General features: G+C 42.6%; 2 protein-coding genes across 2 annotated transcripts; both read right to left on the reverse strand.

The window, feature by feature from the left end:
* Positions 1-2,159: 2,159 nt before the first annotated feature.
* ypel3 (yippee-like 3) lies at positions 2,160-8,473 on the reverse strand. The gene is made up of 5 exons (XM_083649744.1): positions 8,166-8,473; positions 6,817-6,935; positions 6,448-6,491; positions 3,777-3,885; positions 2,160-3,370 (listed from the first exon to the last, which is right to left on the reverse strand). Exons 2-5 carry the CDS (start codon positions 6,931-6,933, stop codon positions 3,281-3,283), a joined length of 360 nt encoding a protein of 119 aa, XP_083505870.1. The 5' UTR covers positions 6,934-6,935; positions 8,166-8,473; the 3' UTR covers positions 2,160-3,280.
* A 1,105-nt stretch (positions 8,474-9,578) lies between these two features.
* Positions 9,579-25,451, reverse strand: gdpd3a (glycerophosphodiester phosphodiesterase domain containing 3a). Its single transcript, XM_083648747.1, has 10 exons — positions 25,084-25,451; positions 23,950-23,992; positions 23,653-23,788; positions 17,418-17,463; positions 16,832-16,950; positions 15,392-15,481; positions 14,893-15,026; positions 13,889-13,948; positions 13,490-13,541; positions 9,579-11,385 (listed from the first exon to the last, which is right to left on the reverse strand). The coding sequence occupies exons 1-10, from the start codon at positions 25,217-25,219 to the stop codon at positions 11,263-11,265; spliced, it is 939 nt and encodes a 312-aa protein (XP_083504873.1). The 5' UTR covers positions 25,220-25,451; the 3' UTR covers positions 9,579-11,262.
* Between the last annotated feature and the right edge of the window lie 6 nt (positions 25,452-25,457).

Consider the following 25,457-nt stretch of genomic DNA (forward strand, 5'->3'; position numbering starts at 1 on the left):
GTTGGACCAGACTAGAGTAGACTTGAAGCTAAATTAAATTGACGTGGCGTCAGTAGCTCTGTCTGTACCAGGCTCTTTCTCGCCGAGAAGAGCCTGGTGACGCGAGGTTACTCTGTCTGTAACGTAAAAAAACAGCGAGTTTGACAGACAAACAAACTTTATTAGCTAGCTAACACTACATAAAACAAACACAGAAGAAAGGCTAGATACGTCGGACAAGCATGTTTACCAACCGTTTAACCATTTAAATTGAAAGTAGTCGGCCGAAAACAACGAGAGGGTTTGACAGCATTTATATGACAACACGCACATTTAAACCTGCCGCCTTTCCCAAGTGGTACCCGGAAGTAAATTTGTTTACATGGTGACGTCACGGTGATTTGGTCTATAGTGGCATGCAGTGGTAGTTCAGGGCACTTCATTGGCAGGTGTGAACCTCAGTGGCGGCCTGTGAGACCTCGGCAGGTAGTATCACGTAGCCTACTACAATAGATTGGTAACACTTTATAATAATGTTCAGTCGTAAGTCATTTATAAGCCTTTAGTAATGATGAACTAATCAATTACAAAACAATATCGCAGATTATTAATAAGTGCTATGTTATCATATCACAAATGTGTTGTAAGTAATAAATAAACCTTTAGTAAATGAACTGTTTCTCCCGTTCTAAATTTTGCGTAATTGCATCCCCTAATCTAAAGTGTAAACTATTCATAACACAAGGCAAGGGTGTATTCAAGATGAGTGTATGTACATGGAAGTTACAAGCCAAACCGGAGCAGACAATGTAAAGTGCATTGCATGCTCATATGACTGTCAGCAGCCCCCGACCCAGAGCTTAGTCATGTGACTTGTTCCTGGAGTGCATTGAGAAGACTGAGAGAGAATACCGTATGTGAACTATTTTCTGTTGGAATCATGACATTTATGTAACCGTTATAATCGACTGCCCTGTGCTCTAATGACCTAGTGAACAATCAATGCAATACACTGACTGAAATGGATTTAACTTTGTCTTTGCGGAAATAAGGGCTTTCTCCACCGATGCACCCTTTGAAAAAAAGAAAGTGTAGTATGAATTATATATATATTAACCATCATCATCATAGGACAGATTAGACTAGGATTTTTCATCTCTCAAGGCATGAAATTCACTTTTATTCAAACTCTGAAATTCTCAATTTCACAAGTGAATTTAATGTCTTAGCTGCCAGAGTAGATTTAATTTTAGAATAAAAATTAGCCACAGCCCATTTACGTTGGAAACAAAATTGACACCTGAATTAGGAGTATATAATATATATATATATATATATATATATATATATATAAATAAATCCAGCCCGGCACCTCATTTTATGTGGCCCGAGTCAGAGCGAGCAAAGAATACAATTTGTGCAATACAATTCTAATTAGTTATAATAGTTGTAGGATACTAGTTGTCTGACATTGCCATTATTTTTCATATAATTCTGCTTTCAGAACTAGTTATTCATTATTAAGTTATTGCTAAAAGCCAATAATCATAGAATTAGAGGCAATTATGATATAACAATTAGATACATTTATATCGTGTTACATTTAACAACCGGCCCTTTGAGGGCAACCATAATGCTGATGTGGCCCGGGATGAAATTGAGTTTGACACACCTGATCTACAGTATTCAATTGGTACTGGTATATGTGCTCTAATATAAAAATGCATTTTCAACTATTTTCTACACAGCCTGAAAACCCTCGGTGTCTAACACAGTATCCACAGCCCCACCTCTTGGCCAACTCCCGCACAGATTCAGAGGATTTCCTCTCCCTGCTGGAAATGGGAGCTTTGCTGCCATGCAAAAAAGAGAAAAGGAGCACGAGGTTTGTCATTCTAAATTACCTTTAAAACCTTAAACTGTGAGCATGTGAATCATTTTCTCCGTCTGCTTTGCATCAATTCGACAGTAAAACGGGCGACAGTTATTAGCATTAAAAACCAAGGGGATTAGCCTACCACTCCAATGTTTTTAAATGGAGGTGTTCAAGATTAAAAAGCTGAAACCACTTTTCTCAAACACCTTCATTCCTCATTAGAATTACTCATGTGTGAAGCAATAACAAATAAAAGCCCCCGATGCCCTCATTGAGGTCACTTAAAAACAAAATGTCAACTACAGACATTTACCACATCCGTTTAATGTAAGAGGTCAGGTTAAAATAATACACTTTTAATGAAAGAAGCAGACATAAAAATCACCATAAATATGCTACATAATCCTAAACACATTTCGCTCTACCATGATTGAGTAAATGTATCCGTAAGGGCAGCTGGATAGGTTATATACACAAGACTGATCTCGCCATCAAAGAAGGTAAAAGTGAAAATCCCAGCTGCGCAGCGCAAACTCTCGATGCGACCCGCAGACAAATGCTTCTCAACACCGTCCAGCTCGTGACATCTCAGCACACACTGCACACACATCCTGTCTCACATTAAAACACACACACACACACACACACACTAAAATGTATACCCACAAGCAGAATACACTCATACACCATGTTTGAGAAATCTGCAGCCTTTTGCATGACAGACTGATCACCCTGATTGCCTTTGGAGGACAAAACATGATCACCGTTATTGTTCTTACAATAAAAAAAAATGAACTTTGTTGATACATGATAAAACAAGCCCCTCCCATTGCTCTAAGTATTCCCCCATAAATCTGTATCACTTTACAGTATGGGTTACATAAGCCACTGTTTGGGCCATTAGAGACATGCCTACATGTGCAGCTGAAACTCACAAGGCCAACCAGAGTATCTCCATCCAATTTTGTAAGAGGGTCAAATTATCTGAAGTTTGAAAAACTTCCACTGACCTCACTCCCACAGAGTGAGACTGACCTCACTCCCAGAGGCTGTTCTGTGGTGGCATCACCCAAACAACACACGCACGCTTAAAAACCCCAACATGCACACGTGCCTGTGCGCCTACATCTCCCAGCCCACGTCTCTCATACACACACAAACCTTACACTCATTCACTCCACGTCCCAGCACAACTAAGAATTGGGATAGCAGTAGAAGCAGATGTGCCCTCGTAGTCGCTGGGAAAAGGTCATGAAGAGGAGATAAAGAGAAGGCATCACATGCTATTCTTGGCAAAGCTGTATGAAGTGGAAGGGTGGCATAGCGATGGCTCGTATGCGGGATGAGGAGGCTACGCTGGAACCCCTTTGAGGCCAAGGGGATGGAACTTTGAAAGAGTCACAAAGAAAGCTCAGAGTTCCCCTCTCAGTCCCATCCGTTGTCCTTGATCATGTGGGACAGCTCAATGATGAACTTCCCCTCCTTGTACTTCTGACTCAGTTCAAAGGCTTGCTCCTGAAGAGAGAGAGAGGGAGAGAGACACAGAGAGCAAGTAAGGTGTGATTGAAGCATATCAAATGTAGTTGAAACTCAGTTTTATACTACGGTCAAGTAAAATTGATAGTTTCATAAGGCATATGCAGATATTTTGATTTTTGTTTTGTTTATTTACTGGTCTTTCTGCATTTGCCCTGCAGCTACCCTAAAATTAGAATTGCAATGTGTTGCTTAACCCTTTTAATATCTGATGTTGCGAAATGACTCATGACTTGATGTTTGTTATTCTTACCGTTTGGAAGTACATGGCCTTTAAGAACCCATTTGACTACAGCGATCATTATGGTTTCATCTAATCTATGACAACAGTATCACAATAATATGTGCAGTGTTTGCTCTGTATGCATTTAGCTGTGGTGCTTACATATTTCCAGCCCAGCGTGGTGTGACAGTTTTCACAGTAGATGTCGGCGACCGCGTGCAGGCCGGTGAGCAGCAGCCTCTCCTCTGCAGGACCACAGCCCACGTTCACTCTGCAAACAGCAGCAGCATCGTCACAGCAGGCTTCACCATCACACACTTACAGCAGCACCGTCACACCAGGGTTCACCATCACACACTTACAGCAGCACCATCACACACTTACAGCAGCACCATCACACCACAGGCTTCACCATCACACACTTACAGCAGCACCGTCACACCACAGGCTTCACCATCACACACTTACCGCAGCACCGTCACACCACAGGCTTCACCATCACACACTTACCGCAGCACCGTCACACCACAGGCTTCACCATCACACACTTACAGCAGCACCGTCACACCACAGGCTTCACCATCACACACTTACAGCAGCACCGTCACACCACAGGCTTCACCATCACACACTTACCGCAGCACCGTCACACCACAGGCTTCACCATCACACACTTACAGCAGCACCGTCACACCACAGGCTTCACCATCACACACTTACCGCAGCACCGTCACACCACAGGCTTCACCATCACACACTTACAGCAGCACCGTCACACCAGGGTTCACCATCACCCACTTACAGCAGCACCGTCCGTCACACCACAGGCTTCACCATCACACACTTACAGCAGCACCGTCACACCACAGGCTTCACCATCACACACTTACAGCAGCACCGTCACACCACAGGCTTCACCATCACACACTTACAGCAGCACCGTCATACCAGGGTTCACCATCACCCACTTACAGCAGCACCATCACACTTACAGCAGCACCGTCACACCACAGGCTTCACCATCACCCACTTACAGCAGCACCGTCACACACCAGGGTTCACCATCACACACTTACAGCAGCACCGTCACACCACAGGCTTCACCATCACACACTTACAGCAGCACCGTCACACCACAGGCATCACCCTCACACACTAACTCTCCCCAAAAACAACCTGGAGCCCTGGGTCTTCAATGGATCCCTTTATATTCTGAATATTAATTACCCAGTTATCTATATATATCTATATCTATATATCTACATCTTTATATATATATATATATATATATATATATATATATATATATATATATAAACACACACACACACACACACACACACACACACACACACACATACATTTTTTCCCTCAAGCTCTTTCCAGAACCCGTGGGAACACTGCACTTGTGGAGGAAGAAATGCCTACAGTTCAAATGATAAAAATGTCTCCCTTGAAACAAACCTATGAGGACTACCAGGCCTTTCCATAAGCTTGAAGCCATTTTGAACAAAATGTCAACCCAATCAAAGAAGTGTAAACTGTACAGATGCTGGTGAAGTTGGATTTAAGTGTTGCAGAACTTGCAGTCAATCTAGCGGGGAAGCCTGAATGTCCTCATCATCACTAAGGTTACAGACTGAGTGTTACTGACCTACTAACCCAAGAGGAGGGAGAGTGTACACGTGAGGAGATTCACCTGACTTCAAGGTCCACTGGAGCTAATCACATCTCTATTGACAATGTGGCCTGTGCAAACACACGCTACGGGGGATTTGTTTTCACAGAACTAGAGGATGTCAGAGTTGATGCGCTGTGAAAACAAACTTGATCATGGATTCCCCCAAAGGTTTTCATGTCTGGGACCCACAAAGAGATGCACAATAAGCCACAATCCCCCATTTGACAAGTTTTGTTCCCAAGATTTTCTTTTTAATGCAGTTTCTTTGCAAGGTGGGTCTGGTGCAGTGATAATGCTCTAATTGAAGCGATCAATTGTAAGATTGACGGATTGAAAATTTCTAGGGATGCACCGATATGAAGCTTTTGGCTGATAAGATAACCAAAATTAACATTGCTGTTACATTATGGCCGATAACCACCCAACATTTACCGATGTCGATATGATCTCTATAAAAACAAGTTTCTATCACAATCAAATAAAAAACACTTAATCTGAAAATGAATTTCCAAGATAAATAGAGACAATAAACATCTTGAATCTTGAATCCAACGAGACTTTTGCAGGTGCTGCTGGATCCAAAATCAAACTGAAGTGAAGGAAAAACAAAAGATCCACACACTGTGGCAGCACCCAGTCAATTTAAGGTGCAACATTTCGATCAGAGATCTTCAATGCCTGACGAAGATCTCTGAACAAAATGTTGCACACTAAATTTACTGGGTGCTACCAGTGTGCAGATCTTTCGTTTTTCTTTCCTTATTCCAAAAACATTTGGAAAAGCCCATAAATCATCCGCATTGTTTCCTCTCAATATGAACATTTTGGCCAATACCGATAACCGATATTAACATTGCTGTTATTTGCTCATCGGACCGATACCGATATATAAAAAAAATAGCTAACATCAAAACTGATATGATATACAGATATACTGTATTGTGCATCCCTAAAATATTTCATAAGGCGGAGCTGTACGTTGGGCGGTGAGGTGCCACTCTAACAGTCTTGATATAATTAAATACAGAACTGTATATCTGTCTATAGGGAGATACCAATGAGAGACTGGAAAGCTAAGATTAGAAGATTCATTCTTGCACATTAAATGTGCCAACCTCCTGTGAATGAATTGAAATATTCTAAGATACTCACACAGAGTTGAAGAGGTAGGCTCGGCCCTGACTCCCTTGGAAAGACTAGGAGACATGGAGGAAAGAGGAAATCAGAACAGGCGTCCTTCAGGTGCCCACTTGCCTTGACATGAAAGCAACTTTTCAGTTTGTTAACTGCTACAGAGGCCAATGGTTTCAAAATTTCACCAGCTACCTTCCAAGATTCCATATTATATCCAAACCTTCTTATAAGTTTGGGTCCTGACTCCTTTCCGTCATCTTTTTCTTTACCACCTGGATAGTCAAAACCATTTGCCCTATTGTCTGACCTATGTAGGACCCATGACGTGATGTAGTCGGCACCTGAAGTGATTATGATTATTTGTGATATGGGCGGCAGCGTGCTGACCTTGGAGATAAGGTCGTCATGGTTGGCCAAGTGGGCGCGGCAGTGGACACAGCTGTAGCGACGGTGGCAGGAGTCCAGGTAGGCCTGGAATGTCTTGGCCTTCGTCAGCTTCACCATGTCTGAGGAGGAGGAGGAAGGTGGAAGCAAGATTGTTAGTACAGACAGTTTTCACTGAATTGTGTTGCTAAGGAACAGTTTCAATCTTATTTCCTGTCAGCGATTGTATTAACATCATAGACTGTCTACACTGCAACAGGGGTCATTTAGAATGTTTATGTTGTCAATTGGAAAGCGTCTATAGTAGTTGCACTGATTGGAGATGAAGCATGCATATAGGCCACGACTCCTAAGACACTCGCATAACCATTTATATGAATTAGGGACCGGGTGGATTGCTTCTTTTAGATTAATTGGGGTTTTCCTTTTGCAGAGGCTCGTGCTGTAACCATCAGCCACATGGTGTCCAACAACCTAAACAAATCTCATCAGAGGCTCATACAATGTAGCTGAACTTGCTTTATCCCAACCTTTGAAAACGGCTATACTAGAATGTATGGTACTGTATTTCAATACTGTTATTGTGCTGAAATTGGCAGAGCTTGAAAGTAGCACTTGGCAGAGGATGCAGTGTCTCAAATTAACCAGGTTAGTTGAAACTGCAACACTGACAGGTTAGGAGGACAGTGGTTCTCACCCTGAGAGGTCTGGGTGGGGACCACCAGGGGTCCTTGAGGGGGTTCCCCAGCAAATGGATGAATTGTTACACTTCAGTACCGTTTCATTTACAAGAAGTTAACACGATGAGGAAGGGAATGTCTGTTCTTGTCATAGTTTCACTGATAACTCTCTATCTGCAATACAGATAGTCATGGACAAAACAAAATCATATCCAATATAAATATTCTCAGAGACCAAATCTGATCAAATGGGGGTCTGTGTCCCTAGTGTGTGGACTAAATTAAGGGTCCTTGATATGAAAAAGGTTGAGACCCACTGGGTTATATATTTTTTTAATCACGCAGTTTGCTTCCTGGTTCATGCAGTAACGTTAATTGTCATAGCTACTTGTAGCTAACGTTACTGTCTGTCCTAATAAGCGTCAGATGAAATCAATAACCCAAATTCAACTCGTGGCAATGCGAGTTGCACTATGACCACCATCAATACACCGACTGCTAGTCTGCTCTGTCAGGCGAGTCCACACGGCCACTTAATTAATCTAGTGTGTTAGCTAACCAGCTAACTCCGCACTGTCACAACACAACACGCAGCAGCACGCTCAGACACAGTACGCTATGTCAGATGCGCATTGCAGGATATTGCCTACTATCTAGCGTTAATGGACTCACCTAATGTTTGGGCTGTTCACAGTGGACCAATGCGACCGACAGCGGGCAGGTTAACTGAGATGCATCCGACTAGAGGAGGTGGTCTGCGGGTTGGCTTGGTCCAGCAGTCGACCATGCGCTGATGATTCAAATCATAAAAATAGTCTTTTGTTGCAGGCTTCGTTCCCCACACGTTTACCCGCGCTTCGTGTATATTTTTGGAAGCAACTTTGAAATTCCCGTGTGGTCTTCGTTAAAACAGTAGCTAAAATCCGACAATGCTGGCAAGCTGACAAGGCTAGTGCGCGGCGGCGGGAGAGAAAAAAAATGCAGTTTGTTTATCAAAACACAGAGGAGGAGGTCTCAAATACGTCAGCATGTAAAAAACAAAGCGCTGTCGACCAATGGGAATCACGGATTATTAGTCAGAATATGGGTCAACCAATCAGATTTAACCTCACATGAGTCTTTTTATGGCCATCGTGCAGTTTGATTGTTGATGCAGTTTCATAGCTGCTGCCTGCTACATTAATAGCCTGCTGTGGACAGCTTTTGGGTAAAGTCCGTTTTCTACTTTTAGACTGGACGCTATAGTAGGGTTACTAACCTGAAGTGAACACATGCATTTATGTGACAATTAGGACTCTGGAAAGCATAGTTTGAGACGGATCAAGGCTAATTACTGTTTAACACGAATAAGTTTTATGAGAAGCATGCAGGCTTTACAGCTCACAATTAAAATGTGGGGCTGAATGTGTTTTCATTCTCAGCTGTGCTGTGTAAGAACTTCAATTTATTTTCTTGCACAAAATATCTAAATTCAAGCACTTTCAATGACCCATGTCTATTTTAATTTCATTTTATTTAAAAAAAAACTTTCAATGCCTTTGAACCCCCCCCCCCCCCCTCCCCCCAGTCAGAGCTCAGTCTGAATTGCTCCACTTATTCCATTAACTGACTACATTGCAACGCATGGCACAACCAGGCCAGTAAAATACAGCCTTTGTTTCACCAACAAACTGGCTGATTATCATCACAGTAATGTGGCTGGACTTTGACCGGGGCCGGGGAAATGAGGAAGTATTGGTACAGCTTACTGCACTTCATTACAATATAGACCTCAAACGTGCAGGTGAGATGCGTGACTGAATCAGTTGACACCAGAGATCAGAAAACGACACCAGATAAACACCACTAGATACTACATAAATAATACATGTACCAATAATAGGCTACACAGTATTAGAATGGATATTCATAATGCAACATGCCAATAAGTGCAGATTCCTCACACATATTTTTCATTTACCTCCTTGAGTTTGATCCTGTGCCAGCCATGAAAATAAATTAAAACATAAAAACAAGGGAAGCATCCCAAATTATTTAAGTAATCCAGTAGAGTCAAACCAATCTATCATGGCAGAAAACATCCCAAACAATCCAAAGTAAGATCATGTTTATTTTCTTATCACAGACATCTGATAGGCTGTCAGATCACGTGGTCCAGCAAAGTAAAACATTCACTCAGCCCTGTTAGATGAGACTGAGATTGCTGCTGAGGAAGATCAGTGACTATTCTGTGACACACTGGCTTTGCCTGAAAGATCACAGAAGGTGGTCATTCTGCAAATTAACCATTAGCAGAACAAATCATGCACAACGAATGCTGTTAACACCGATTATGCGTTGAGATTAATGTTGTTTTTCTTCCTACTGCATCGTATTTAGTGGTTTGTGAGAGAGATTGTAGCTCAAACCTCAGGGGTTCTGGGACTGAACTTGTCTTCTCTTGGTCGAAGAAATGGATCTCAAATTTTATGTACTTCCTTCTCTTGTGCAAGTCTTGCGTACGTGAGTTCTCTCACACAAAGGACTGCCTGCATACAATGTGAACAACCAGAGGGTGGAGTTTCCTCTGTAGCTGTTAGGTTGGCAACCTTACTTAAATGGCACTAAGCATGCTGTTTACTTCTGCTATCCTAGGTCACATCTGGTCACATGTTTGTAGGCCCTACAAACATTAGTGCCCGACAACCAATTCTAACATTATGGCCGATAAACAATTCTTACCGATGTCGATATGATCTGTATAAAAACAAGTTTCTATGGTTATAAAATGTTGTACATACTGAAAAACACATGTAAACATTGAATTTGAAAAAGTAATGTCTTTATTTCAAAGGCCATAAATCATAGGTTTACCGCATACCGATAGTATTACCGCATACCGTTACATAAAAAAATGACTAACATCGGCCGATACCGATATGATTGCCGATATATCGTGCATCCCTAAATGTTTGGTATTACTTTTCCAGAATTATGCTTCAATTATCAAGAAAAGAAAACAATTCTGCCACAAAAGCAGTATTGCAGTGATACTCAACTTGTAGCCCGGGGGCCAGATGCGGCCCGCGACAGGGTGCAGAGTGGCCCCCCCGACCATTTTCGAATAATTTCACATTAGTTTTCATTGTGAATTAGAATCTAATTCACAATAAAAACGAACGTGAAATAAAGTTGACTGAGCTCCAGCTAAATTGTCAAATACCGCTGTCTGCTCGCTACTCAGGCACTTATGTATGTACTTAACCTAACTAACTATCCGGTGTGCACAACATTGTCAGACTAAACTCCGGCTGACACACCAAAAACCTACAATCCGCTACAGAAAAGATTTATATTGTTTATTTATGAACTGGCCCCTGGCCTCCTATCATTTCATGAAAGTGGCCCCCGGGCAAAGCAAGTTGAGTATCCCTGCAGTATTGTAACAAATCAATGATTGTGTCAGGTATGGATAGAAAAGAAGTATTTATAATATATTAATTTGAAAATATCTGCACACTATTCTGTTCTCCACTAGTTTAAATTCTTCTTGGGGCTGGTCTTTCATGTTGAACTTCATTTGGCCTCAACAGGTCTGGTCTGTTGTGACCTTTCAGACGGTGACCCCTGCACCTCGCCTGACAGAGTGGGAACAGCCATGGGTCAGTTGTGTTTAGCCCGGTGCTTTCACCCATGGCCATGACAGAAACAGTTTTGATGGTATTCCATACTGTCCGTTCAGAGCTGTGCATGGATGGTGATCACTTATTTGATTAGATGTGTTCGTCTCTCAGTCCTGGCGTCTGTGTAGGTAGGTTGACAGAAGGGTGGGGTAGTCAGTCATCACCCCTGTTGCCCCTACTTCGAACGCAGCCTCTATATCCTGGTCTGTGTTGCACACAAACAGATGCACCTGCAATTACAGATAAATAAACATTTTAAATGTGGTATCGGGAACATTTCTGGTGTCTCAGACACGTAACTGCTAAAATAGAGGAAACGGCAGCATGAAGGAAGAGACACTGGGGCCAGAGTGCAGTACAGAGTTGCGTGCTTTTTCTTACGAGTTTGGAGCTCATCTGGAGGAATGTGGCCCCATACTTTCATGAGAAATCTCTGCCATCTCTCTCTGCATTCTCGCAGATGATGGTGGGAAAACCCTTTCTTAGGCGCCACTTAAGAATAATGTTATTCAATAATGTTTGAATGAGCAGAGACCTAGTGAGTGACGTGATCACGGCCGTATGACTTGAATTGTTTTCATGCTCATCAAACCATTCAGTGAGCACTCATGCCCTGCAGATCGGGGTGATGTCATCCTGGAGGAGATGACTCTTTGTATTTACTGGTGTAGGTCTTGAATGATACAGTAGGGTTAAACCACATAATTAATGCTCATCACTTGATTTCAGTATACCGTGTGTCTCTCTTTTATTTAGGTATTTATATTTAGGCACGTATCAGTATTAAGACATGATGCCGGCAACTGTCCACTGGTCTGTTCTATTTTTAACATTCAACATTCCTTCAACATCTAGTCTAGATCATAGGTCTCTCAACCCTCAACAAATACAGATCTATCTCAACACTGTTATTTTCATCAAAAGGTTTAGAAAAAGCAGTTCTTAGTGAAATTCTGATTATTTCGAATGACAACATTTTTGAGATATTTAAGTCAGGCTTTAGACCCCTCCATAGCACACAGACATTCACTCATCATTCAATGTCTTAACCTGATGATTCCATATTCAGGTTCATGGGAGCCTGGAACCAGGTGTTTCCCAGCCTTCCACATTCCATTACAGGGCTAAGTAATTACACTTGCTCTCCCATTCACCCCTAGAGGCAATTTCCAGTCTCCAATCCACCTGACTTGCATGTCATTGGAATGTAGGAGGACACCCATGTGAACAAGGGAGAACATTCAAACTGCACACACAAAGAACCATGAGGCCTCTGTCCGCACAGAAACAGTCCTTAAGGCAACAAAACCCTTCTAACAGCAGATGCAGGTGGTTGCTAAACCTCGGTGCTAAGTTGCTAACACAAGTGATCATGCGATTTTAACTGACCTAATTTAAAACTGGGTGGGTATCTCTGACTCAGCACTGAGCTGGCTCAACTTACCTTTTGAAATGAACCTAGTGTCATAACAGACAATTCACCGTCCTCCTCAGCAGACGTTTACTTGTGGGGTCCCCACAGGGCTCAGCTCTAGTCCCTTTTCATCTGCCTCTACAACTCAGGAGTGTCCAAACTTCTTTGAATGGGGGCCAGATTAGATAATGTGAAAATATCGGGGGGCCAGCTGCTTCTCGCATCATATGGGTTATAAAAATAAAAAATAAATCACATACTGTACAATACAATTGTACTCTAAGCTTTTGTTCACACCAAACGCCAAAGCCACGCTGAAGCTGAGTGTCACGCTTAACCGCGGTCTCGTCTGGTAACAAGGACGCCGAAATGAAACTGCGTGGTTTCAGCGTAGCTTCAGCGTGGCTTGAGCGTGGCTTTGGCGTATGGTGTGAACGAGGGCTAAGGATTTTGTTTACCATCTGAAAACATTAGTTCTGCCTGCATTGTTCCTACTTGGTGCTTGTCTACAAACTGTATGATAGTGCTGTCATTGTTAGGTGAACGGAAAAAATGTGAATTGAACTTGCTTGATGAACCAATAGTTTGGAGGGCCACATATAGTATATTTTGAGAGACAAGCCGAGGGCCACTGAAAATTGGCCCCCGGGCCGGACTTTGGTCATGCCTGCTCTACATGCTCCTCCTACATGGCAGCATGATTATGATCCTTTCTGCTACTCAGACAATATCACATTATAGCTCCTGTTAAAACCTTGTGACAAGTTACCACAACAACTACATAAACACTCTCAGGAACAGCTTCACAGAAAGTGTTGGATGTCTCAGAACTTTGTACTTCTCACATTGCCTTGCTGTGAAGCAGTTTGTAAACTCTGCCTCTAGGCTCGTGCTTTATCATTATGATGATGGTTTCATACCTGAATTCCACGGCCTGCAAGGTGTTTAAAAAGACTCCTCCTCATTGTTAACCTGGAATGACACGAGCACACAGAAAGTGTATAGAAATGTAGATCGTCTTATCCAGAAATGAAGAATACTAGTGTAGCTTTATCTGCAATGCTGCATTTGATCTTCCTGCTATTTCAACACATGCAGTGTGACTGTGTGTTCCTGTACAACAAAGTGTTGTCATGCTGTGTATAGATTAAAAACTATGTTCCGTTTGAATTTACGTTAGCTTTTGACATGCATCCATTGACTTTAACACTTCACAATTATTCCACAAAGAACCACTTTGCAAATAATTGCAGCCGGTGATGCTTTCAAATGCTTTCCGCTGAATCTCTTTGTAATGCGTCACTTCTGATGAAACTCACTTTTCTAACAGAAAGATGACCAGGCTGTTCCTCAGAATGCACTCCTCAGGGATGTATGTCCTTCAACACAATGAGAAAGAGGAACAAGGTCAGCCTGCGCACGCACACACGGACGCACACACACACACACACACACACACACACACACACACACACACACACACACACACACACACACACACACACAAGGGTGGGAATTTCATCATTTTAGGGGCAAGGCCATCTGGCCTTCGGCATCGCATATTTTTTTAGGGCACAAAAGGCCATTACATCGTGAAGAGCGATTTTTCTGAAATGTGTCTTAAAATGAGCCAGGCTACATTAAACTGAGATCACTGATGCTTTTAAAGCAACTGACAGTAGCAGGCTGGAAGCAGGGCACTGCCAAGGTGGTCTTAGGGATCTCAGGGCATCACGGCCAGAGGGAGGGGCAACGGAGGCCATGGCCTCTGTGTAATTCCCACCCTGGCGCACACACACACACACACACACACACACACACACACACACACACACACACACACACACACCTCGTAAACCAAACAAAAGCCAGATAAGAGCAGTGCATTTAGGAGAATAACACTAGATGAACACATTGGCTACAGTCAGAGTGACTTAAAACACCACAGAATATAAACTGAAAACTCAGATTAACATGTGGGGGCCGGCCATGAACACAGACAAACACATGAGCTCCAAGCAGAGAGCTAGACTGCTAGAGGAGATATGAAGGGAACAGTATAGTATAGTAATCCCTCCTTGTTAAGAACAGATTTGGGGTGTGAGATGGAAACACCAATTTACCTGAGCACCATTTTACTAAACACTACACAAATCAACCACTGTGGAATGCACACACACACACCACACACACACACACACACACACACACACACACACACACACACACACACACACACACACACACACACACACACGCACACACACACTCACACACACACACACACACACACACACACAAACACACACACACACACACACACCTGTTGAAGATGCGTGGCAGGTAGAACTGCAGAAAGCTCTCTCCCAGCGGCACAAAGGGCAGCAGGCCGCTGTAGAAGAGAAGGAGAAGCAGCAAGCCTCGACTCATAGAGAAACTGTAAGGCATGGAGGGGTTCTGAGAGGGGGGGGAGAGGTGCACAAGCAGAAGAGAGAAAGTGTTGAGAGGAGTGATGCTGGAACAATCTTGAGAAAAAAAGGCCAACAGACTGTGAAAAGACTAATATCGCAGCAAACCATCATTGTTCTAATTTTCATGTCCTTATTGAACCTCAACCTATGTTTCACATTGAGGACATTTAGATTATTTAAACTGAACATGAAGCAGTGCATTGTGAACTTATTGGGCTTGAATTAAGATGAGAATTAAAACATAATTGATGCTAGGTTAACAGGACAGGGGCAAAAAAAGAAGCTATTTTCAGTGACTTAGAAATGCAATATTGCTCAGATGATTCTGTCTCCCCCAAGTGGCTCATGTACCATTGTGCGGCATTTCCTCAAGATGCTGGACTTCACTGATGCCCAGACGGTGATGTCCTCCCTGCCAAAGCTTCTAACCAGCTCAGACACCTAGCAGAGGACCGGGGAGACACACAGACAGCACAACATGACATTTAGAAATTAGGAAATAAGACAGAGAATCACAATTATTTTACTTGGCAAGTACAATAAATGTAGAATAATTTGTCTTGGCGAGATTTGTGTAGAAAGATATTGACGGCAAGACAAACTGGGGGCAGTAAGACAAAATAATGGAAACACCAGATGAAAAAGGACTACATCAGGTTGCTGATCCAATTGAATGCCAATACTTTTACGTATATGTGATTAGATAGGTGTTTCCATTATTTTGTCCACCTTCTGTATATACATACTTCCATAGATGTGTGTGTTCAAGCAGCATAAAGTATGGTTGCAGCTGCAGAGGGAAGTGTGGTCATAAAATCTGATGTATCATGACCAGAATACTGAATAGAAAGACATGCATTTAATGATAAAGTAGATAGAGATGGGAGTGCTGCATTGGGTCAATCAACCAGAGTTTGTAGAGGTAAAAAATCAGGTGCTCTTCATGATGGGGCAAAAAATATGGATAAAAACAGTGACTGTCCAGAGTGTGAAGGAGGATTCAGTGTCTTTTCCTTGTAGTTTGTTTTTTAATTGTGTGTGTAATTGCTAAAATGTAAATTTTCTTCTCTACTGGTGGTCCCTTTAAATAGCTAACATCTCACCCATGTGACTCCACCACATGACCTCCCTGCAGGCTTTAAATTCAGCACCTGTATGCGATTGCATTTAGACCCTGATGAAGACTTTGTAAGTCGAAACGCGTTGATTTATATCCCTGCTTTATTAACGGATTTTTATATTGACTTCAGAGTGCCTTGGATGCCTTTTTCCTGGCTGCCTCCTACAACTGTGGACCTCCTTCACACTCTGACTCTGGACAGTCACCGTTTGTATCCCTTTTCCCCAGCTACCGTCTCTATTTATGTCACTGATTGATGGGTGAGGAGCTCCTCAGGGTTCCACGTCACACACCCTCACCTGTTCAAACTTGTCTGTGGTCTCTAATGTCAGGCTCAGGTCGATCAAGTTGTTTTGACTGCTTACTGTGTTATCAGGTTGTTTTTGATGCATATTATTTGGATTGGGCTCAATCTCTGCAAAAGTGTCCGTGGACTTTTGAACAGTGTTTTTAAAATAAACACTGTTATTACAGATTATTATTCATTGGGATGAGATTAGTTTAAAATGTCAGATGAGATTTCAAAGGAGAGATGGAATTGTTTTGTTGAGAGTAGGACCTGACACTAATACTGATCATCAGCAATATCTGATATATATTTGCTGATCCCAGAGAGCCTTTGGAGACTGCAGAGAATGTGACCTGCTGAGAGTTGACTTTGTGGGCTCTACCTTATTCATTAGCAGCTCGTTGTCCTCTTTGATCTCGACGTTGACGGGCATCTTCGGGAACTTCCTGAACACGTCCTCCAACAGAGCAAACTTCCTGTCTGCACCGCTGCTGTAGCGGCCTGAAGGAAGGGGCGAGAACAGATGAGATATCACTCCACACACACACACACACACACACACACACACACACACACACACACACACACACACACACACACAGAATACTGACTATCCTATATAATCACAATAAACGTGACTTTATATCAGACTTTTCAAAACAAAGTTACAAAGTGCTTCCCAACCAAGATTTTTTTTTTTTTTTACTATGACAAAGCTCAATAAAGCAGAAGATCCATGCGGGGAAAAATAGTCCAGTCAGAGACGAAAGAAAAGAAAAAGAAAAGAAAAGAAAAACAGACAAGGCAACAGGAGTAAAAGCCAAAGCTTGCAGGAAGGCTTCAGGATCAAAGTACAGTAAGTGTTGCTACTCGCTACTGACCTAATTCTGCCTGGAATGGCTTTTTGTTACTGATTGAGACTGAGATTGAGAGGAATGCAGGGCCACGAGAGCCAAAGTGATACCTACCTGCATAAAACGTCACCTCCAGCCTCTCCTTATACAAAGGCAAGTCCTACAATGTAGGCAGACAAAAGAGTTATAAGACATTAACCACTTACTAATACTGTACCAGTAGACTAATACTATTATGATGTTGAATATGATAATGACCATGAGAAGAATCCAAGGTGTGGTTATACACCTGGGGCTCAACCAGTCTGCAAACAGTAGCTACATTTACATGCAATCCAATAGGTTTCAGCATAATTAACTATTACATTTGAATTTCTGCATGTTGTTGTTGACTTGTTGTTGTTGTACAACTCAAACAGGGTCAAATCATGATTTTATTATATGCTGATAAGCTCATATATGCTCATATGCTGATATTAGTCACACAGCATATATCTGATTAGTGTGTCTTAGTTATGAACCATTATGTAGGTTACTGTGCATGTAAACAATCTAAGCTCATCACTCTTCAGTAGATATAGACTCTTGGGCCTGCTATTAATGTTGTTCACCTGGGTTAGTAGTAGTAAACCATTTTTGCCATTCCTTTTAATCTGGTAGAATTTACCACATCCAATCACTTCAGTCAGGTCAGCTGTCAAGTCTGTTAAGTGTGTAACAAACCCCTTCCATGGCATCTATTGTAGGTTTGCTAAAATAAACCTTGGTAGCACTTTAGATTACAGCTCGGTAACAATCCATCAATCAATGAATCAATTTTATATTTATATAGCGCTCATAAAATGTAAAAATGGAGTCCCACATACTGTCCAAACTGTTTGAAAAAGTTCAGAGACGAAACGTCACAAAATAAACTTTTATTGCAAGTTTGGACAGTTACACGGGACTCCCTTTTGACATTTTATGAATGCTTTGTCCTTGTCCCACGCACCTGTCCCGGAAAAGAGATCTGCCGAGTCCTTCTAATATTTATGTAGCGCCAAATCATAACAAGAGTTATCTCAAGGCACTTTAAAAATAGAGCAGGTAGAAGACCAGGCTCTTTATTTTAGACCCAACAATTGTGAGAATTGTATGCGGTAACAACATGGTAATAGGTGGGCATAGTGTAATAATAAAGATAATTATGTAAGTAATAACAAAGTAATAACCAGAGGGCTGTACCACAAATGTTGTATAAGAAGATCCAGGATCTGTCCCTTGATCTGGTTTGGCTAAACCAGATAATTGCCATCTAGCTGGATTCTAGTTAAGTCATACTACGAAAGTAGTTCGCCAGTCGTTAAGTGGAACCAGGTTTTTCTAATCAAGCTGAGAGCTTGTGCACATGAAAATGCCCGTGCACAGGAGCGTGCCCGCAAAAGAGGCGTGGTTTTTAACAACTGCCAATCACAATGCAATATGGACTGCTCCAGCTTCTACTTTTACTATTCTTGGACCTGGCTAATGCTTTTGGGTCAGTGCTGCATAGTCTGTTATGGGAGGCCTTCGATTTCTTTAGAGTGCCAGGTAGTATAAAGAGCCTAGTTAAAGCCTACTTCTTAGATATTCAACTCTGCTTTACCACAGCAGAGTACACTACAGCTTGGCAGCAGCTGGAGATAGGCATTATGGCAGGGTGTACAATTTCCCCATTAGCTTTTACCATGGCAATGGAGATCATTATTAGGGCTTCAAAATGGGTAGTGGGTGGAGAAAGGCTGCAGGGAGGGCTGCGGCTCCCTCCAATTAGGGCATACATGGATGACATGACGACTATGACGTCAACCGCTCCATGTACTAGCAGATTGTTGGATAAGTTAAATAGTAATCTGCAGTGGGCTAGAATGAAAGTGAAGCCAAGTAAGTCCAGGAGTATTTCAATCATTAAAGGGAGGGTAGTAGGTAAGAAGTTTGTTATAAATGATGAGGTGGTGCCTACAGTGTTAGAGAAACCAGTCAAGAGTTTGGGAAGATGGTATGATGCAAGTCTCAGTGATAAGGGACAGTTTGAGGAGGTGAGGCAGGAAATGATTCAAGGTAAGTCAGGGCTCCCAGGAAAGTTAAAGTTGTGGTGTTTGCAGTTTGGATTGTTGCCTCGGTTGATGTGGCCACTGACAGTGTATGAGGTTCCCCTTTCAAAGGTAGAAAAGCTAGAAAGGATGATTAACTCATTCATTAGAAAATGGCTCGGAGTCCCACGCTGCCTAAGCAGTGTAGCCTTATATGGGAAAGGCATATTGGAATTGCCATTATCTAGCCTGACAGAGGAGTTCAAGTGTGCTAAGGCTAGACTGGAAATGACTCTGACTCAGTCAAAGGATCCAGTGGTTAGGAGTGTAGCGCCCACAGTTAAAACAGCGAGGAAGTGGAACCCAAAGGAGGCAGTACAGCAAGCACAGTCAGCTCTTAGACACAGGGATATCATAGGTCAGGTGCAGCATGGACGTGGAGGCTTAGGGTTGTGCATAGGGAAACCTGTGTGGAACAAGGCATCAGTAATAGAAAAGAGGAAGATGGTAGTTGAAGAAGTACATAGGCAAGAGGAGGCAGTAAGATGTACTAAGGCAGTGTCGCAGGCAAAGCAAGGACAGTGGGTGAACTGGGAGAGTGTAGAGAAGAGAAAGTTGAAGTGGAGAGAGTTGTGGAGCATGGAGGCCAGCAGAATTAGATTTATTCTAGGGGCTACTTATGATGTGCTGCCATCTCCCCAGAACTTAAATCAGTGGTTGGGCGAGGATGGTGCCTGCCCGTTGTGTTCTAGTGTATGTACACTGAGGCATATACTGTCAGGGTGTAAGGTCAGTCTCTCCCAGGGGCGATACACCTGGCGTCACAACCAGGTGTTGAAATGTTTGGCAGCTGCAGTTGAGGAAAAGCGGCTAGAAGTAAATTGTCTAGTTGCTAGCAAAGAGACTAGACAGATCAAATTTGTACGTGAGGGAGAAAAGATTAGACCAATTAAGGTCAGGCACAAGTTAGGGCAGCTTAGTGTAGGTGGAGCCTGGGAAATGAGGGTTGACTTGAATGAACAGCTAGTTATCGCATATAGTTAGCACCCGGCTACGTCTGGACTTGTTACTGTGGTCTGAGGTAGAGAAGATAGTTTATTTTATCGAACTCACAGTCCCGTGGGAAGATCGAGTTGAGGAGGCTTATGAGCGCAAGAAAGCTAGGTATGCTGAAATGGCAGCAGAGGCAGAGCAGCGAGGTTGGAGGGCTCGAGTGCGGCCTGTAGAGGTGGGCTGCCGTGGTTTTGTGGCAAAGTCCGTTATTGCCCTACTAACTGAGTTGGGCATTCGGGGACGGAGCCTGAAACTTGCGGTTAGCAACATGTCTCGGGCAGCAGAACGAGCAAGTGAATGGCTGTGGCTAAGGAGGAAACATGCTAGCTGGGGAGCTCGCTAAGGTAAGATTGATTGTTTGTTGTTGGTCATGATTGACGGTCCGCATCAACAGGGCTGAATCATTGACAGTGGTGGTGTAGTTAGGAATGTCATACCGAACCGACCTGGATAGCTAGGCTTAGATAGTGAGGTAATATGCAGTTGTGCGGTGATAGCATGGAGGGGGGTGTTCCCAGGACGCTGGATTACACCGTTAAGCCTTCTTGAGGTGTCGTGGGCCTAACTTAACGAAACATCGGTGAAGGAAGGTGCCCACTTGAAAACCCCAATGACATGCTTCATACTGCTGTTGGCTAGGGTAGGTAACTGGTGATTTGCGTCTTGTTTATTAGTTTGTTAGCCTGTTAGCTTGTTTTATTCTGCATTGGGCTTCTAAATGTGTTTTTCCTCGGATTTTGGCATAAGGGATAGTAACATCTTGTCCTGTGTATTAATTAATAGTCTGTTCCCGAATGACTGTCTAAAGTTACCACTTTTATTCACATCAGTAATTTCTTTGAAGAGCGGTTTCTGCCTCCACGTAGGCTATCTACAACAGCTCAATTCACCCTATCAATAAACTCAATATAACCTGCATGTCTATTTCCAAAATCCGTAGGCATTTTTAGACCATTTAGGCTCAATGAATAATAATGATCTCATGATGTGTTTGGTCACACCGATGGAATAATTCCTATAGGCTAATAGGTTATCAATAAAAGAAATATGATAATAAAATTTAAAAAGGCTGCTGAACTGAACATGACATGGTACGTGCGGGCATAGATTTCATCTATAAAAAATAGCCAATTTTGTGGTCACATATAGGCTAATGGCAGCAGAGTCGCATATCTCCATATTTCATACAATAACTGCTGGAAATAATATGAAGTTCAATCACATCATACAGGCCAAAAGCAACACCGTTGCAGCTGCAAAATGCAGGAGTAGCCTAGATATGAATCATCTGTGTGCAGGCGATCCCATATTAAATTGCTTAGATAGTAGTAGGCTATTCTGACATGTATGACCATGTCCAACCCAACGTCAGCCTCAGCTCCATTGCGCACACGGCACTGTGCGCTTTGGAGACGTTTATGTAACCTTTTTATGCCGGTTTAGTGATATTTCTCCACTCACCATTCAGCTGCAATCGATCGGCGGGGTCAAACAACGTATCTACTTGAGAGCACAAAAATTAATATATAAAAACATATTCCAAGTGCAACAAGTGCAAGGCTAATCAGTCCTCGATTAATTCAACAGGAGCCATATTTTTCTTTTTTCTTTTCTTTTGAATGCAATGTATTTTTCATATGGGGACCATATGAATGGTGACTCGCTGTTTCTAGAGAGCTGATTGGTAAGCAGGTGGGTCTTTCATGGGTTTTGATCTTATCCTCTGAACTTAACCTGCTACAAAGCAGGTTAGCCGTAGAGCATACTGTAAGTTGCTATGGTGATCTATCTCGGTAAGAAGTTAACTAGCGTTGTGGTATGGCAAACCTAGGGTTAAACCTGAAGTTACCTCGCTAAGCCACTAATCTTGCTTCGTGGTACACCCCACTGGTAATAGCTTGGTATTAATAATCTGTATATTTGGGTGCGGTAATTAGACTGAAATCTATCTAACAGGACAGGGCCAGGCCTACCTTGTAGAGGTTGGGGGGCGATGGGTGATTCGCCAAGCTGGTTCCTCATGGACCCCCGGTGTGGGATCCCGGACTCAATACCTCTTACAAGCATATAAGCACCTTACACGACTGGTAGCATGACTTAATATTGAATGTTGATATGGGTTTTGTTTTTGCTTTTATTTTGTTTGCTTGTTTGTTGTTGTTTTTCCTGTGTCTGAGCCTGTTTGTTTGTCTTTTTCGTATGTTGTTTAAAAATATATATATATATTGGAAAAGAAAACAGGACAGGGTTGGACAAACAATAAATGGTAATCTATGGTTCTCAAACTTTTACTTGTCAAGGACACCTAAACTGACACAAATTAGACCACGGACCCCCCATTTGATACTATTTTGTCCCAGGGTTCCCCATCTTTTGCTTTTAGATGTTTTATTACAGAAAGTGTGTGAAACCTGTGCCGGGAATTCAACAGGTTAGACAAGAACACTCAGGAAACTTGAAAGTCAAAGTCATAAAAGTGTCATTGTTGAAACAAGTGAATATCTCATTACAGACGTACAGCTTGTCTGAGCTGGAAGTGTGGAAACATTCCACCTGCAGAAACATATGTCCTTGAGAAAGAGTCCACACTTTGCTGTCTCTCACTCCCTGCTCTGAGCCTCATCTTAAAGCTTGACAACCAAAAACTGAGGGATGATTCTGTGGTATGGACTATGGAGCTGTGTCTACTTTAGAGATAAAGAGAGAAACCCTTAATAGTTAAACTATAGTGCTTATATTTTACATATGAAAGACTGTGATTACACAAACCCATGACCAAAATAGTCATACATTCTGTCATTGTGTTACTTAATAGTGAAAATAAAGTGTTCCCCTTTTTGCTGGGGACCGCCTGGAACGCCCTCAGGGACCCACTTTGAGAACCACTGATCTATACTTTACTAAATATTTATTGGCCTCATTGCCATCTTTAAATCTGTTTCCCCATCATTACCATTTGTTTCTGGCACTGTTACCCCGACCCTGTTACCCAATACCCTATTAAATAGATGTCGGTGTAATTACTCAGATAAACCCATTGTTAATACCAAGCTGGTTATTATTAATTATTACTTTATTATCACACTGTTACCGCCCCCATTACCATGTCATTACCGAGCTGCAATGTAAAGTGCTACCGAAATCTTAAAAGCACAAAATTTGCAGACACTTTGACCGGGAACTGAAGCTCAATCACAAAATGATCTGGTGAACTTTGCCCCCACATGCCTGCTGTGACCTCTGACCTGCAGGTTGAGAGAGGAGATGGTGACGTCGTGGCCGGTCTGCCTCATCAGCTTCTCATCATGTGACACTACCACGTGGCCATCATGGGTCAGGTGACAGTCCAGCTCCAGCAGCTCTGTGCCCTGCTCCACCGCACTGGGGACGCATGGAAAGACATTAGGGCATTATGCAGGTTCACTGAGCAAGCTTTTTTTGGTGACAAAATAAGGCGAGAGGTTCGAGGCTGCACAGCTGGTCACAGACTTCCTGAAAGTCTGTTCCTCTGCCGACCACCTGGGTCAGTGTTTGGTACTCACTGTGTGAAAGCCTCCATGGTGCTCTCTATCCTCTCTCCGCTTCCTGATAACAGAAGAGTCAGGATGACACAGGGAAGGAGAGGACAAAACAGATTTGGCATTAAGCATTGGACCACCTTCTGAGAAGATGTCCCGGTAACTGCTTCTGACAAGATGTTTGGTGCTATATGTGATCTAGTAAAGAACTGGGCAGCTAGACTAGACAGTAGGAGGCACCAGGAGCAGAGATAATGGGTGTGAAACCTCAAATCAAAATAGTTCTCACACATTCACTCATTTTGTGCTCACTTCCAGTAAAGGGATTAAAGCTGCTGTAGGTAACTTCAGGAGGAAAGGGATCCAATCTCTACAACTTTAAACCAACAAGAGGAATGACACGCCTCCCACTCCTATAGTGAATGACAGGAGGACTGATTGACAGCCCACTGCCTCATATTCCTCCTCATTGGTCGGCTGTGTTTCCACACATTTAATTTTGAAATGAGAATAGCAGAGGAATAGAAATACCACCGTTTCTGAAGATGCCACTGAACATTATTGTCATGACATCATCCATAAGTTACCTACTTCAGCTTTAAATGATATACCACATTTTGCCAGACACACATTTGGAACAAAGACCCTCCAGAACACTTTGTAATAGACGTGTTCTCTTTTCAATGTGCTCCTTTTTTATTTTCTTTACATTTTAAAATCTACTTTGTTACATAGTTTAAAATACATACTCAGATAGGAAATTAAGTGAGATTTACGCTAAAGTCAGGAAGAGCATTTTGGTCACCAGGAGTTATATTTCACAATGTCCCGTCTTTATCAAACATTTTTTTGCAATCATCATCAGACACACTATGGATAAACTCACTATATTGTTGAACCAATACAGCTAACGGGGCAACGGTGCGCTAACGGTGAAATAAATTAGCTTGGAAGATGTGGGTGGAGGGAAACGGGTCTCTTTGAGCAAAGATATTGTCCCAGGCTATTTCCTAATCAGTAAGCCTCACCCATTTTCCCTAGAACCAGAAGATTATTTAATGGAAAGCCAATGCCAGGTTTTGAAACACATATAGAACTCCAGAGTCAGAGATCACATTTATCTACCAAGGTGAGGCTCTTCACCTCCCCAGCTCTTACCTCCTCTGTGCGAGATGTGCTTGCATTGGAAGGCTGTGCGTTTCTTCTTGTGCAGGATGTGGGGGTTCTTCAGCAGGTACAGTGAGGTGAGGGTGTAGCCCCCCAGCGCCGGCAGGATCCAGTACAGGTTGCTCATCCTTTCCTACAAACGCACTTGCAGTAAGATCTGCAGGATCCTCAGTCAGCAAAAACTGATCCAACAAAATCACCAAACAAGTGCCCCCTTGTTCAGTGAGAGATAGTTAACCTCTCTGAAGATCTTCAAAAGACCCCCTTTGTGCTTCTGGAGGGGTGATGACAGGCACGTGAACAGATCCCAAGTCACTATGACTCAGTCAACCTGCATGGACCTTGGAGTTCTCTGCTGTAACAAT

This window comes from Poromitra crassiceps, assembly GCF_964638095.1.
Source record: "Poromitra crassiceps genome assembly, chromosome: 13".
Classification (NCBI taxonomy): domain Eukaryota; kingdom Metazoa; phylum Chordata; class Actinopteri; order Beryciformes; family Melamphaidae; genus Poromitra; species Poromitra crassiceps.

Bases quoted from the DNA above. Each gene is read 5' to 3' on its own strand.
- ypel3 (XM_083649744.1), bottom strand. From the start codon at position 6,933: ATGGTGAAGCTGACGAAGGCCAAGACATTCCAGGCCTACCTGGACTCC. The intron at 6,492-6,816 runs GTCAGCACGCTG...CATGTCTCCTAG, and splicing joins ATGACGACCTTATCTCCAAG to TCTTTCCAAGGGAGTCAGGG. The intron at 3,371-3,776 runs GTAAGCACCACA...CTCTCTCTTCAG, and splicing joins CCACGCTGGGCTGGAAATAT to GAGCAAGCCTTTGAACTGAG.
- gdpd3a (XM_083648747.1), bottom strand. From the start codon at position 25,219: ATGAGCAACCTGTACTGGATCCTGCCGGCGCTGGGGGGCTACACCCTC. The intron at 17,464-23,652 runs GTCAGAGGTCAC...CCTACATTGTAG, and splicing joins TCTCCTCTCTCAACCTGCAG to GACTTGCCTTTGTATAAGGA. The intron at 15,027-15,391 runs GTACATGAGCCA...CCCCCCTCTCAG, and splicing joins TGAGGAAATGCCGCACAATG to AACCCCTCCATGCCTTACAG.